This window comes from Canis lupus, chromosome 38 (assembly GCF_048164855.1).
Source record: "Canis lupus baileyi chromosome 38, mCanLup2.hap1, whole genome shotgun sequence".
Taxonomy (NCBI): domain Eukaryota; kingdom Metazoa; phylum Chordata; class Mammalia; order Carnivora; family Canidae; genus Canis; species Canis lupus.
This window is the reverse complement of record NC_132875.1, coordinates 15573954-15588116: the sequence shown is the minus strand read 5'-3', so window position 1 is coordinate 15588116 and position 14163 is coordinate 15573954. Positions and strand designations below refer to the sequence as shown.

Below are 14163 nucleotides of genomic sequence, written 5' to 3'. Positions count from 1 at the left end.
CTTCTCCCTCTTTCTATGTCTCTGCCTCTCTCTATGTGTCTCTCATGAATAAAAAAAAAAAAAAAGAACAGAGGTCAGGAGTCAGGCAGTATGATACACTATAGATAGAATAACAATTGAATTTTCAAAAATTGTCTTGCGTCCCCATGAGTGTAAGATTCCAAATATCCTTATCTAATTTCAGAAATACTAAATTCTCACCTTTGTCTATGTAAATTACATTCTGTATGAAGTGTCCACAGATAGTTTTAAATTCTATATCAAACACTACCTTCTTTCAAAATTAATTAATGACTGTGTTTCTCATTTTCATTTGATCTCTTCTTAGCAAATACCAATTCCTTTTGCTTTAGTTTAACTGTAACATAATTAAAGAAGCAAATCTACTAAAAACATATGCAAATAGAAATACTCACTAAAAATGCATGGAATTATTTCCTCTATTAGATTGCATATGCTGGTTTAAGTAAAAGAACTGAAAGCAAAGAAATATTTTTCTGATGCTTCTTCCCGGGGAATCATTAAAATAATGATATTGAAGAGGGAAAAAAATTGCCACACTTTTTTAAAAGTAAAGATATAATCCTTAAGATTAGTCAGTTGTACCTATTCCTCTCCGTTTCTGTCTCCATCTGTCTCTCATCTCTTTCCCTCTCTCCTGATCTCTCATGTTTCTCTGATAAAATTTTTTAAAAACAGAATTTAAAACAGAAATGTAAATTAAATTTTAATGTTTTATAAGGCAGTTATCTACTAAAAGGATTTGAAACTATTTACATAAATGTCATAAATATAAAACAAAAGAAATTAGGATTAAAATTGCTATGTCAATGGATTTTAATAATGACATTCCTGGCAACTAAGTCAAAAGATAAATATTGTTTTAGTATTTTATAAATTTGATTATGTTTTCTTTTTCCTCCTTACCTTATAGCACTTTGACAAGGTAGATAAATCATCTGTCCATTGTTTGACAAGCATGTACTGAGTTAACCTGTAACAGTGCAAAGACCCAACGCCTTCCTTAAGGGAACACATAGGTGACTGACAAATAGAGACATTTAAATTGATAATAAGTTTTACTGTGGTTTAGAGCCTCATTACTCAAGTGTAGTTCATGGTCCAACAGCACCAGCATTACCTTGGAGCTTGTTAGAACTGCAGAATCTCAGATTTCATCTCAGATTAATGAATTAGAATCTACATGTTAACAAGATCTCTGGGTGATTTATGTGCACATTAAGGTTGAACTGTTTAGAGTATCTATATAAATTTAGAGTGTTCTTAACTATTCTAGAAATCTCACTTCTGAAAATTAATCTTACCAAAATAGTAGCAGGAGTCTATAATATAAGGAACAAAAATGTTCATTATAACACTGTAAACAACTCAAAAGAGAGGTGACTTAACTGTGTTTCACTCAGGATAGATTCACTTTCATCTGACATGGAAACTCTTTATTTCCAGTTCCTCCTCTTTCATGTCATTGTTCTATAGAGAACATTATGGTAGCTGGGAAATTTTGTTTAAGGTATTTACAGACTTTTTGAGGGATAATTGTTAATAATCATAAAGTCAGATGCTTTCATTTGGAGTATTTTGCAAAACATATTATGTTTCTTTGTCAAAGCTCTATAAGACTAGTTATTTCCTTCCCATAATATCTTGCAGATGCCAATTGGTGTTAAGCCAACATGTCTGTTTTTACTGTTTAGATATTTGGCTCTGCTTCTTGTCAGAAGCCTATTTTCCTTAGATTGATTTTTTTTTTATGTCTGCTTGTTTCTAAAACACTTTTTTTCTGCAACACTATAATAGTGGAAAGATGTATTTCATCAGTATGTTTTCCTTTTAACATGTTAAGCTAAGAAAGGATGATCATCAGTGGTGAGCGCAAAGTACACTGTAAAAACTGAAATATAATTTCAAAAGAAGAGCTATACTCAAAATATTATAAGACTTTAGCACAAGACATAGCATGATCTCTTATTACCAAAAAGTAAGATAACATTTTTGGATTAAGATGACACATCCAAAGTAAAACCTACGAGCAATTACATTTAATCTATGTTTGCATTGGCATTCCTATGGGAAAGATTTCTACTAAATAGCATTTCTTTACAAGTAAAACTCACACAAAAGCAAAACCGACATTCACAATAAGATTTTCCAGTGTCAGGAAATTGAATGACCAGGAGGACATCTACCATAAATGTACCATAAATGTATAGTTGTTTTGTTTTGCTTTCGTCTGGATGAAATGGTATACATTATAGGTCGGTAGACTAACCCAAGGGCAGAGTAATGATAACATAAAATACAGCCAACCTATAAACATTATTTTCATCACAGTAAAGAAATAAAAAACAAAACTAAACAAAACCCCTCAAGTGGATTTTAACTGCAGTGGCTGTGCCTATCTAGTATGCTATGAGTGTGGATCCTCTGTGGTCTGCTCTGGTGTCACTTTGTTCCAAGAATCAAGTTGAAGAAGTTTCTCTTTTGAACATGCAGACCTCCTGGCAGAGGGAAAAGGCTAAATAATTTGTGTAACTTTGCAGTACTTCTCAAAATTCGTACTAGATCATAGCATACTGGCTTTCATGTATTCCAATGACCCAAATGTTTTCCTTTCCAATGCCAGGTTATAAGGAATCCCTCATAAACTGTTTATACTTCTTCTCTATAATGGACCATTAATCCATGTATCCATATTTGGATCCACAGTAGTGCAGAAAGTAATTAAAAAAATATTGCAATTTGACACATCTTCATTACGATTTATCCCTAGGATTCTTTTACTCATTCTATTATCCATTGTTTTTTGACTTTTTCTAACTTTTTGAGAGCATTACATTAGTCCTTGATAACTGTATATATGAGAATGCAAATTGATAAAATCCAAGGAAAATATAATAGCACAAAATTTCTTTAAAATTTCTCTTCCTCGTGGACATAAGTGATTTGAAAATCAGGACCGAAAACTACATTACTATGAGGTCCATAGCATATCAAATGTACATAATCTCCTCTTATGAACTGATCATAACATTAAAGTCATGATTTTTTTGATGTTGTTTTATTGTCTTCTGTTTTGCATTCTCTCCGAAAGCATCCTTCAATATGTGCTTTTAATGTCCATAAACTACCAGAGTTTTTTAGTAGTAAAAGACACAGCTGCGTGATTTCTGTGTGAAATAATCACGTCTTTTTATATCCACAGTCATTAATCCTTTTTACTTTCTAACAAACTCAGAATGTTGAATCGTTTTCAGAATCACATTTAGTTTTTGCAAAATGTGTGGATGTCCTTTGGTACTCATGTCATGCTTATGGGCAACAGCTGGTTTAAAAAATAGGAATAAAAATGAAATTTCAACACGAATTTTAGTTGATTGAATAATATCTCAGTTTTCAATTGTGAATATTGTGTGTTACGTAGAATTCTGATGAACTTTTATAATTGAATAGTTGAGAAAGAGTTACAATTAAAGTTAAGAATGTATTCTTCTTTCGTTTTGCATTCTTTTTCTCTTAAAACCCTAAGTGTTTCTAAAACTATGATCGTAAACATCACAAAAACATGGTAGTTATATATAATTTTAAAAACACAAAAAGATCTCTTAGAGGAAATTAATAGGCTTGTTTGTGATGTAGATTGAGTAGCCTTGTCAAAATATCTTAGATATTTAACAATCCATGATTTATAACACTTGAAATTTAGCATAAACTACCTAGTTTACATCACATAGTTGTCTAGTTTGTTGTAAATGAGGATTTAAAATATGGTATTCATAAGAACAATTAGGGTAATTTTAACTGCCTCACATGCTTCACTGCAGGGAAAGCTACTATATACATGGATTAATGTCCTACTGTAGAGAAGAACTGCCAGCAATTTGAGTGGTTTCTCTTTATCAGGTTATTGGAAAGAATGACCAACTGCTATCTTTAATCATCCCATGTATCTTGATTATAAGATCTACTAGAAAACAAGTTTGACTAAGTCCAGGTTCCCGTGGTGAAATTCAATCTCTCTGAAATGTTAACTTGTAAAAATTTAAAACCTCCTTATTTACAGTTAGGCCCTAATTAAAAAAGGAAAAAGAGAGGAAACCAACGTTTATTGTACATATTATATGTGTTCTGCCAAGTTCTATGGAGAAATTACATTGCTTAGTTTTTTCAAACAGATGAGAGTAAGATATTGCTTCTGTTCTAGAGACAGGGATGCTAAGGGCATGTGCAACTTTACCAAAGCCACGCAGTCATTGCTAGAGGACAATGAACTGTTAGGATTTACCTTCACATACACCTGACTCCCAAACTCACATTTTCCTTTTTCTTATTATATCATATTTCCTTCATTTTTTAATGCTTATTTTTTTAAACATTTTTTAAATTTTTATTTATTTATGATAGTCACAGAGAGAGAGAGAGAGAGGCAGAGACATAAGCAGAAGGAGAAGCAGGCTCCATGCACCGGGAGCCCGATGTGGGATTCGATCCCGGGTCTCCAGGATCGCGCCCTGGGCCAAAGGCAGGCGCTAAACCGCTGCGCCACCCAGGGATCCCTCATATTTCCTTCAAATTGAAACAGTAACAAGGAAGCATGTACTGTAAAACTAATAATAAAAGTGTATAAAGATTTACAATATTTTTCTCCTTTGATTTTTCTCTGTTGTCTATAATATATTTTTTTGCTCTCAGGATAAAAGGAGGAAAACACATTTATCTGTACCTTACAAACAAATGTGGCCTCTGAAAAACAAAGGAAATATTCTTTAACTCTCCAGTAGATAGAAAGTGGAAGTTATTATTACTCATGATGATGATGATGGGCCATCGTTTCTCTATGTACAGCTTTGATTACTTAAACCTATATTAGCATTTATCATTCAATTGTAACATAGGACAACTCTGAAATTTTAATCCCCTCGCTCTCGTTATGTGTTATTTTCCAAATTATCACAAGCCAGCCTAACATTCGCAAAGTATTCTTAAATCAAATATTTTAATTTGCCTTTTAAAACAAGTTTATGCTACTCCTCTCTTTTTGTGTGATGGATGACTCAACTGAGGTCCCACTAAGGACTTTTCACCTGAAGAGTGAAGATGTATAGAGGGGTACAGTATTTAAAGGATTGTTTTGAGGACTATTTACTCATCATGTATAGGTATAGATTATAGGACAAGGGTTCACGGATTTGTAAAAGAAGTAGAAAAGGAGGCTTCTGTTCATCACAAATAAAATAGCTAAAATTAGTAGAAATGTGTATATATGAAATGAGTTGTTTTATCCTAAATTTTAAGGAATTGTGGTGAATAAAAGAGAATAATACTATGCCAACAACTTTTGAATTCTTCCTGTAGTCTAGTTGTATTCTAAATCCTTTACAGATATTAGATGTTTCATGCTTCTGGCTACTCTTTGAGGAAGGAATACTATGTTCATTTTATACTAGAGGAAACTGAGTCAAGTTATACAATTCAAGAGTATTCAGTTACCAAGTACAAGCATCAAAACCCAAATCTATCTGGCACTAGCAGTTGGCACACTTACCTCTAAACTATAATAAGTCATTCTATATTTGTCCTTCTTCCAGCCACTCATTTTTGGTAAAAGAGTCCATTGTAGTGGTCTAATTATCTCCACTTGTCAATGATGTATAGCTTTTCAATTCATGTTGGGCACCTCCAGTGATAAGTAAATTCACTACTATACAAAAAGAGACATAGTGAAGATTACTCTTCACATATTTAAATGACTTTCTTGAATCTTCAGAAGGCAAAACTCATTTCCAATAAATCAATTGAACTAATATTTTGAATTTCATATATTACTGAATTGAAGAAGAGATTAGATATTGTTTTAAAGAATAAAGAAGTAAGCTTCCTTCTATCTACAGAAATCTGTAGAAAACATTGTGGATACAAGGAGGCTAAACTTGGATATTTGGATGTATTTTCTAAATAGAATCACCTGAAGACTGCCAAGTCATCCAGAATTACATTTTAGTCATAATATTAAAATTATTAACTTACTAATTACTTTAAACTTTCACAGTGAATAAATGTTTTAAATCATTCTCACTCCTTTCTTATGGCTGCACTGTATTCTACTGTACAGAAGCAAAATAGTTTATTCTTAATGATTAGGTATCTGTGTTGCTACCAATATTACAAAGCAAGCCACAGTAAGAAGCCTTTTGTATAATTTAGCCAGTATTTTTGGGGATAGGTTCTTAAAAGTAAGATTGCTGAGTCAATTATTGCTAACTATTGCCAAATTTCTTCTCTATAGTTAAATCATTTTGCATGACTACTAGCAATACATCAGAGGGCCTCTTTCCTTCCAGTTTGCCAACAGCTTTGGCAAAGTTGTTAAACTTTTGGATTTTGGCAAATTCTGTAATTGCAAAGTGATATATCAATATATTTTAATTTGCATTTCTTGTACTATTTTTACCTTTATTTCCTGTATTTTCTGCTTTATGAAAAGTGTTGCCATTAAAGCAACTTGGCAAGTTTGAGTCTTTAGCACTCATTATACAAAGTTCTTCTTTTTCCCATTTAATAATTTTTGGCCCAAATTGTACAATATCTCATATCAAGACTGTTAACTTTGCTTCCTTTTTATTTACATTTACTAAGATCTTTGCCATTTGGTTTTTAACCTTGCTTAATAAGACATGTCTGTTGTTGTATTCGTCCATTTGGGCTGCTAACAAAACACCACAGACGGGGTAGCTTATAAACACCAGAAATTTATTGCTCACTGTTCTGGAAGCTAGAAATCCAAGACCAAGGTGCCAGCAGGGTTGGGCTAGGGCCCTTTTTAGGGTTGCAGACTTTTTGTATTTTCATATGGCAAAGGGGCAAGGGATCTCTCTTGGAGTCTCTTTAATAAAGACACTAATTCCATTTTTGTGAGCTCTGATATCATGCCCTAAGCACTTCCCAAAAGCCCTACTTCTTAATACTTTTATCTTTGGGGGTTAAGATTTCACATACAAGTTTTGAGGGGACCTACACATTCAGAGCATAGCACTTGAATAGGTGATAGATCCTCCCGGGAGTTCTTAGACTACCACAGAACTGTTCTTTGTACATCCGTGTACAGGATGCTTGTTTGGGTACTCCCTCACAAGTTGGTTCATAGGGGATTTTTTTTTCCTCAGAGGAATTGGTCTTTCTGAGATAATAGTTACTCAAACCTCCATACTAGTTATCCTTTTTTCCTGGAGGATGAATAATCATTGGGGATTTTTTTTGTTTGTTGCTATAGTAATTTACATATGTTTTCCCTTTTCTCTTTCAGATGTTCCCACCTGAAAGCTATTTATCATCACATAACCTAATGCTTTTGATAATTTAACCCACTTACTCATATTTTTGGAGGGATTTTTTTTTTCACCTGTTCCAGTTAGGCTGTTTGACTTCCAGTATGCATATCGGGATCCAAATACAAATTGAGAATGTGACCTTTCAGAAATAACATTGTTAACACGTTACTTCTGGAATCAGTTGACCCGATCTCTTGCTTTATCTACTGTTACGAGCTGTTACTTATGATTGGATAATAACCTAGGATATGTCATTTAAAAATTAGTATTATTTTATTTACTTGGTATTTTACAAAACTGGCTTGCCAGTTCATAAGTGGGCATAATGCAGCCAGAACAGAGTGTTTCTGAAAGAATGACAAGTCTGACAATTTTGTACTAGATAAATATCCAAGAATATGGAAATCTGAAGATGGCAAGTTCTTAATATTAAATTTAAATAGCATCGATATTTTTTGTCAACAGCTGAACACTGAAAATTTCAGTTTAATTATACTTTAAATTTCATCTTTGAAAATCTATTATCAAACCTAAGTCTCCATGGAGGTTAGTGATTTCTGTAGAGCTTATTTAACACATAATATTTTTATGTAATGCCACATGTAGGAAACCTCTGAATTTAATTCACATATATTTACGTAACTATATATGCATATGTATGTTTTCTCTGCATTTTCAAGATTTAATTAAAAATGGCTAGGGGCACCTGGCTGGCTCAGTCTGCAGAACCTGTTACTCTTTATCTTAGGGTTGTAAGTTTGAACCCCACGTTGGGTGTACAGATTACTAAAAAATAAAATCTTTTAAAAAATGGCTAGTGTTTAGTAATATGTTCGGTCATGTTTCCATTAGACATGCTGATCTGCAATAATCATTTCTGAGTAAATGCAATCTTATATCATGAACACTACTTAACTTCATTTTACATATTTTCCTTTCTTAATTTGCTTTTGTGCCATAAGATGTTAGGTAAAGTATATGAGGAAATCAATAAAATCTTTTTTTTAAGATTTTATTTATTTATTCATGAGAGACACAAGAGAGATAGAGAGGCAGAGACATAGGCAGAGGGGGAGGGAAGCTTCACGCAGGGAGCCTGATGCAGGACTCAATCCCGGGTCTCCAGGATCATGCCCTGAGCTAAAGACAGACGCTCAACTGCTGAGCCACCCAGGTGTCCCAGAAAGTCAGTAAAATTTAGAGAAATTGTTCCACAAATGCTAGCTATTCGAAATTTACTAAATAAGCATTTACAGCCTTCAATATCTCAAGTATCTTTCTAAGTACAGGAGAAATATCATGAACAACACAAAAGTTACTTGTCCTTTTGTTGCTTATCACTCTTTTGTTTCATTATGTCTGTAGTCTATACTTCCTCGCCTGCAGATAATTTGAAAAATTGGTTTTAAGTGGAAAATGGAATAATTATAAATATTGTTAATGCAGGAGAGGAGTCACTCACAATTTTTGTGGACAAGCGGAAGCTGAGCAAAAGATCTGAAGGAAGTGATTCCAGCACCAATAGCTCTTTGGTCACTCTGGAGACGCTACATCAACTAGCTGCTTCCTATTTCATTGACAGGGACAGCACTCTTCGGAGACTTCACCACATTCAAATTGCATCCACTGCCATTAAGGTATGAATGGGTTTACCCTAAAATGATATCATACCATTATTTTTTTCCTAGTTCTAAAACTCATCTCTATATATTTGCATGTACCACTGATTCTACATTCTACAAAATGGTTAAACATTTCCAGTTTTTGTAAGTTATGTGATAGATTTCAGTGAAATGGTATGTATCTTGATGTAACTTTGTGGCTTAATAATTGGGTCAAGGCATCTCATACCCTAATGTTAATTGAAATACATTTGACTTGTGTAAGTAGACAGAGGTAGACAGACTCCCTCATGACATGTAGGTGGACAAAACTTTATTTTAATAACATTAATTTATTTTATGAATATTCATATTTTATAGTATGTATTTAAAAGCATGCTGAGAAGGTGCAGTGTTACCCTCAAAATGGTCAGTGACACAAGAGTCATTGAGAAGTCCTGATTGAAGGAATATTTTCTCCCATTACTTTAAAAATATAATTAAGAAGTAAAAGCATTTGGGTATAAGTTTCTGGCAGTCAAGACACAGCATAGTCTAGATTTCTGTGTAAACTCCATGTGTTCACTAGAATCCTTTCCCTCTGCCTATACTAAGGTTGGCTTTACCAAAACTGGGACAAAGGAAGAATAAGGTCCCTTTAATTAAAAAAAAATAGAGGAGAGAGAAATAGAGGGAGAAAGAGACAGACAGTGGCTTCCAAAACATTAGACTTCTTGGCACATTTCTCTGGCAGTTTATTTTTTATTTTTTTTTTTTTAATTTTTTTTTTTATTTATGATAGTCACAGAGAGAGAGAGAGGCAGAGACACAGGCAGAGGGAGAAGCAGGCTCCATGCACCGGGAGCCCGATGTGGGACTCGATCCCGGGTCTCCAGGATCGCGCCCTGGGCCAAAGGCAGGCGCCAAACCGCTGCGCCACTCAGGGATCCCTCTCTGGCAGTTTAAATCAATATGTTATTGTGTTTAGTCAATGGACATTGCCAAATAAAGAGTCATTACCATGTGATAGGGTGATCCAGGACAAAGTTAGCAGGAGCAAACTAAAATATAAAGAGCATTTCTTAGTGTTTTATCTGTAAGATTTCATAATCCATGTAAAAAGCAGTCATTAAATGTATTATTGTATTGCTTTATGATTTTAAAATTAATATGTGTGTTTTATAAGTTAATCAAAGGGTAATACTTCAGTATTTGGGGAATTCTAAGAAAAATTAGCCCAAAATATATATTCTGTACAAGATGTACAGGAAAGAATAAAAGGTGGTACAGAAATATCTCTAGCTTATAGGTTACACAAATAATACCAGCTGTCTTCAATATTGCTCATAGATAAAGTGTGGAAAAGATCTCCGTAGATATAAATTACACATTTGTAGTTAGTCTACTTCTGACTGTAAGACTTCTGTTATATTGGATAATCAAATATATAAACACTATCTATGTTGTATAGATAAAAATGTGGCCAGGTTGAATGCAGATATTGTAGTTAATTCAAAAATATTGTAAGATAGGACACTGTTAGAAATATTTAGCTTGAGGTTGCTGAGGACAAATAGACTTTTTCAGAACTCAATTTCAATGACATAAACAGTAACCTAAAGTGTATTTTCTAATAGAAAACATCATTATTGTGAGTATGTTTATTATATGGCTATTGATTTTTTTTCTCAGCCTCAAGTAGAATTATGCAATAGAGTTTGTACTTCACTCAGTAACAAATATTCATTCACAGTTTATGTAGAAACTTAATTCAGGGTCACTGAGGACTTGGAGCAGGACTTGGATCTGGAGAGGTCTGGTCACAGGAACAAGATCTTAGGGATCAAAGGCATCTGCTTATCTCTAAGCACTTAGCTACACAAATGTGCATATCCCCTTGAAGGCTGAGCTGGGGGATACTGGTCTGCTGGGATTGAATGGGGCCTTGCTGGCTGCATGGAGTTGCATCTAAAGAGACATGAGGGACCTCTCACTGCTGAAGATGTCCTGGTCTTCATCAAGCAGCAAGTCCAAATTGGGACAGACTGTTGCCAATCTTTAGCTGCAGCCTCAGGGTGGTTTTTGGTGGGTGGGCCCCCTCCTCACTGAAGACTATGCAGGTGCTTGGTGCTGGGCCCCAGCTTCACAGATTTGGAAGGCCTGGCAGCCCCAGGCAGGATAAAGAGGTGTATATGCCAGCCACGTGTGAAACAGTTCAGGGTGCCTAGGGATTGGGAAAAAAAAGAAAAAGAAAACTTAATGGATTTTTGTAGGTAATTCTGGTCTCCCACGAGCAAAGTATGTATCAGAAAAATCAACGTTTTAATGATGTAAAGTATTGCACACAATATTGTTCTTCAAATGTGGTGATTCAACTCTGCTGATACAACTGTGTGGTAGAAATGAGCTTTATGTTTTTTAAAGATTTTATTTGTTTATTCATGAAAGACAGAGAGAAAGAGAGAGAGAGAGAGAGAGGCAGAGACATAGAGAAGCATGGAGAAGCAGGCTCCATGCAGGGAGCCTGACATGGGACTCGATTCTGGGTCTCCAGGATCACAGCCTGAGCCAAAGGCAGGTGCTAAACTGCTGAACTACCCAGGCATCCCAGAAATGAGCTTTAAAGAAATGACTTTACTTTTTAAGATTCTATTTATTTATTCATGAGAGACACAGAGAGAAGCAGAGACAGAGGCAGAAGAAGAAGCAGGCTCCCTGCGGGAAGCCTGATGGGAGACTACATCCTAGGATCCTGGAAACATGACCTGAGCCAAAGGCAGACCCTCAGCAACTGAGCTACCCAGATGTCTTAAGAAGTGACTTTTATAAGTAAGTTATCTAAGAGCAAGAGGAAGGAGTAAGCTGGAATTTGGAAGAGTGAACAACCTCACCTTTAGAGCTACAGGGAATGTTCATTATCCATTAACCATGGAAAGGTCCTCCAGAGCACACAATGGACATATTTTAAAATGTGTATAGAGTGGCTGCAGATGGAAAAGAGAAGTGGGGCTTTAGATCAGGGAGAGGGAGCAGAGAACACTATGGGGATGATACAGGAATCGATAGTAAAGGGAAGTAAACAGATCTTGTGCTGTAACTGAGGGAAAAATGGAAATGAGATATTGTCACTCCAGTGGCAACAATAGGAGTAAGAACATAGTCACAGAATTACATTGGGAGTATGAGGGTGAGTCTCAGAATTACATGGGACAGAGGGGAGGACAATCAGTCTTTGCAGGCAGGATTTAATTAGGTCTGGATGGAGTTCTCTTCTGAGGCAGTTGGTAGTTTTAAGTGACTGGTGATTTTCTGGTGCAGGGTCAGCTGCTGTCTGGGTTACTGCAAAAGCCCTAAGGGAAAGCTCTTGAGGAGGTCTACAGGCTCCTTTATACCATGCACAACTGTATGTGCCTGTGCATTTTTCTGGGGAGAGTATCTTACTTTCATTAGTTATCAAGTATGTCCCTACACAGATGAAAAGTGTCTCTCCTCAATTATAAGATTATAATTGCTTCGATGTCATTTAACAGAATAAGAACTGAGGTTGGGGATGGGGTGGGGGTGTATAGGGGGAATCTAAGGGCATTCAACTACTGAAATCCTTCATACTTGAATACACTGTTCAATGCAAAGGGTTTTTGTAGTTCATTTGAACTCAAGATCTTAGCTCCTTTACCAAATCCCTAAAGGGATTTATTGCATTGTTTGTATATTTAAAATTTTCAATGAAGGGTAGCAAGATCTGTAGTTTCTTTGATAAGCCAAAATGTTTTGTGTTTGAAGTGCCATGAAGTAGGCATTTAATCTCTTGAACAAATATATGAAGTTGTCTCTTGATTTACAGAATTTAGGAAACAAAGTATTGTTAAAAAATAAAGTCAAGAAAGATTATTATAAGATAACAGCAAAAATATAATTAAATCTGCAAAATCAGTTCTGTTTTTATCATGCTAATTCTTGCAAAACAGTTGGACAAATAGTGTTAACTATGAGCCAATTTCTAGAAAATGGGATACAACAATTTGTTGTTTTTATATCTTATAAATGTAGGCTGCAGTTTACTAGCACAGCTGGAAATAAAAAAAGAGACTCAAACACCTATGTGGCTTAACTGCCGTATTATTCCAATTAACAGCATTTATATCAAGTATTATTGCTCAATATTATTATTATTTAAAGATTTTATTTATTTATTCAGGAAAGACAGAGGGAGAGACACAGAGACATAGGCAGAGGGAGAAGCAGGCTCCATGCAGGGAGCCTGATGTGGGACTCGATCCTGAGACTCCAGGATCACGCCCTGGGCTGAAGGCAGGCGCTAAACTGCTGAGCTACCCAGGCATCCCTCTCAATATTATTTTAATGGAATAACATATCAAATATAATTTCTAGAATTGGCCATTATTTTCAGAAGATTCGATTCAATTGACCCAAGTTATCTAAAAGATCACATTAACATGTTCTTTATGCTTATTATGAAGTAGTCTAATAAATTAATCTTATGCGATTGACAATGAAAATATATATTTTGAGAAAATGTAATCTATCACTTGATGTGGCATGTGCGTTTTCCAAAACTTCCTTAATAATCTAAATTTTATAAATCAGGTAACAGGCAGTAGGTAAAATTAAATGTTTTATCACTTAAATCTTTTAAAAGAACTAAGTTATTATTTTCTCAAAATAAGTACTGATGAATTCATTGTATTTCTGGCATATTTCCTGTACAAGAAAAAAATCAGATAGATTTTTAAAATTATAGTGTTTACAATTTTTTTCCAAGAAATTTAGGAATAACAAAATAATATATTAAAATTACCTTGAAGTTCAACATCTCAACTTCAAAAATCCACATCCAAATCATGTTTTAGTGCCACTTAGTTTCCTTAAGAGTGTTGCAGGTAATATTGAGAAGGAGCTCCATAACTTTAGATCTACATTTCTGAAATTATAAAATCCATTAAATTTAAATGTATAAAGCCCTTTATAAAATTGAGCCTGAAAGGAATTTCTAAGAAGCATTTTTGATATGTAACTTATTTTCTCTTTGAGAATAAAATCAGAAAACTTCACAACTAATATTTAAATTTATTTCTACATGTTCAAAAAGCTTACTTTATGAAGACACAAGAAAATTTACATGTAAACCATTCATAACAATAAAAGGTTGATTTAATGTATTAGTTTCATTTTCAGAAAGAATTCTCTTGGCAAAC

At 34.4% G+C, this 14163-nt stretch overlaps 1 protein-coding gene across 4 annotated transcripts in view; it reads left to right on the top strand.

Moving 5' to 3' along the window:
- The window catches only part of BRINP3 (BMP/retinoic acid inducible neural specific 3), a 378546-nt gene that overhangs the window by 197302 nt on the left and 167081 nt on the right, over positions 1–14163 (top strand). For all 4 annotated transcript variants that reach the window (XM_072814341.1, XM_072814340.1, XM_072814342.1 and 1 more), the window contains one exon: positions 8793–8983. In XM_072814341.1, the coding sequence (XP_072670442.1) occupies positions 8793–8983 (191 nt within the window). The remainder of the gene's footprint in view (positions 1–8792; positions 8984–14163) is intronic.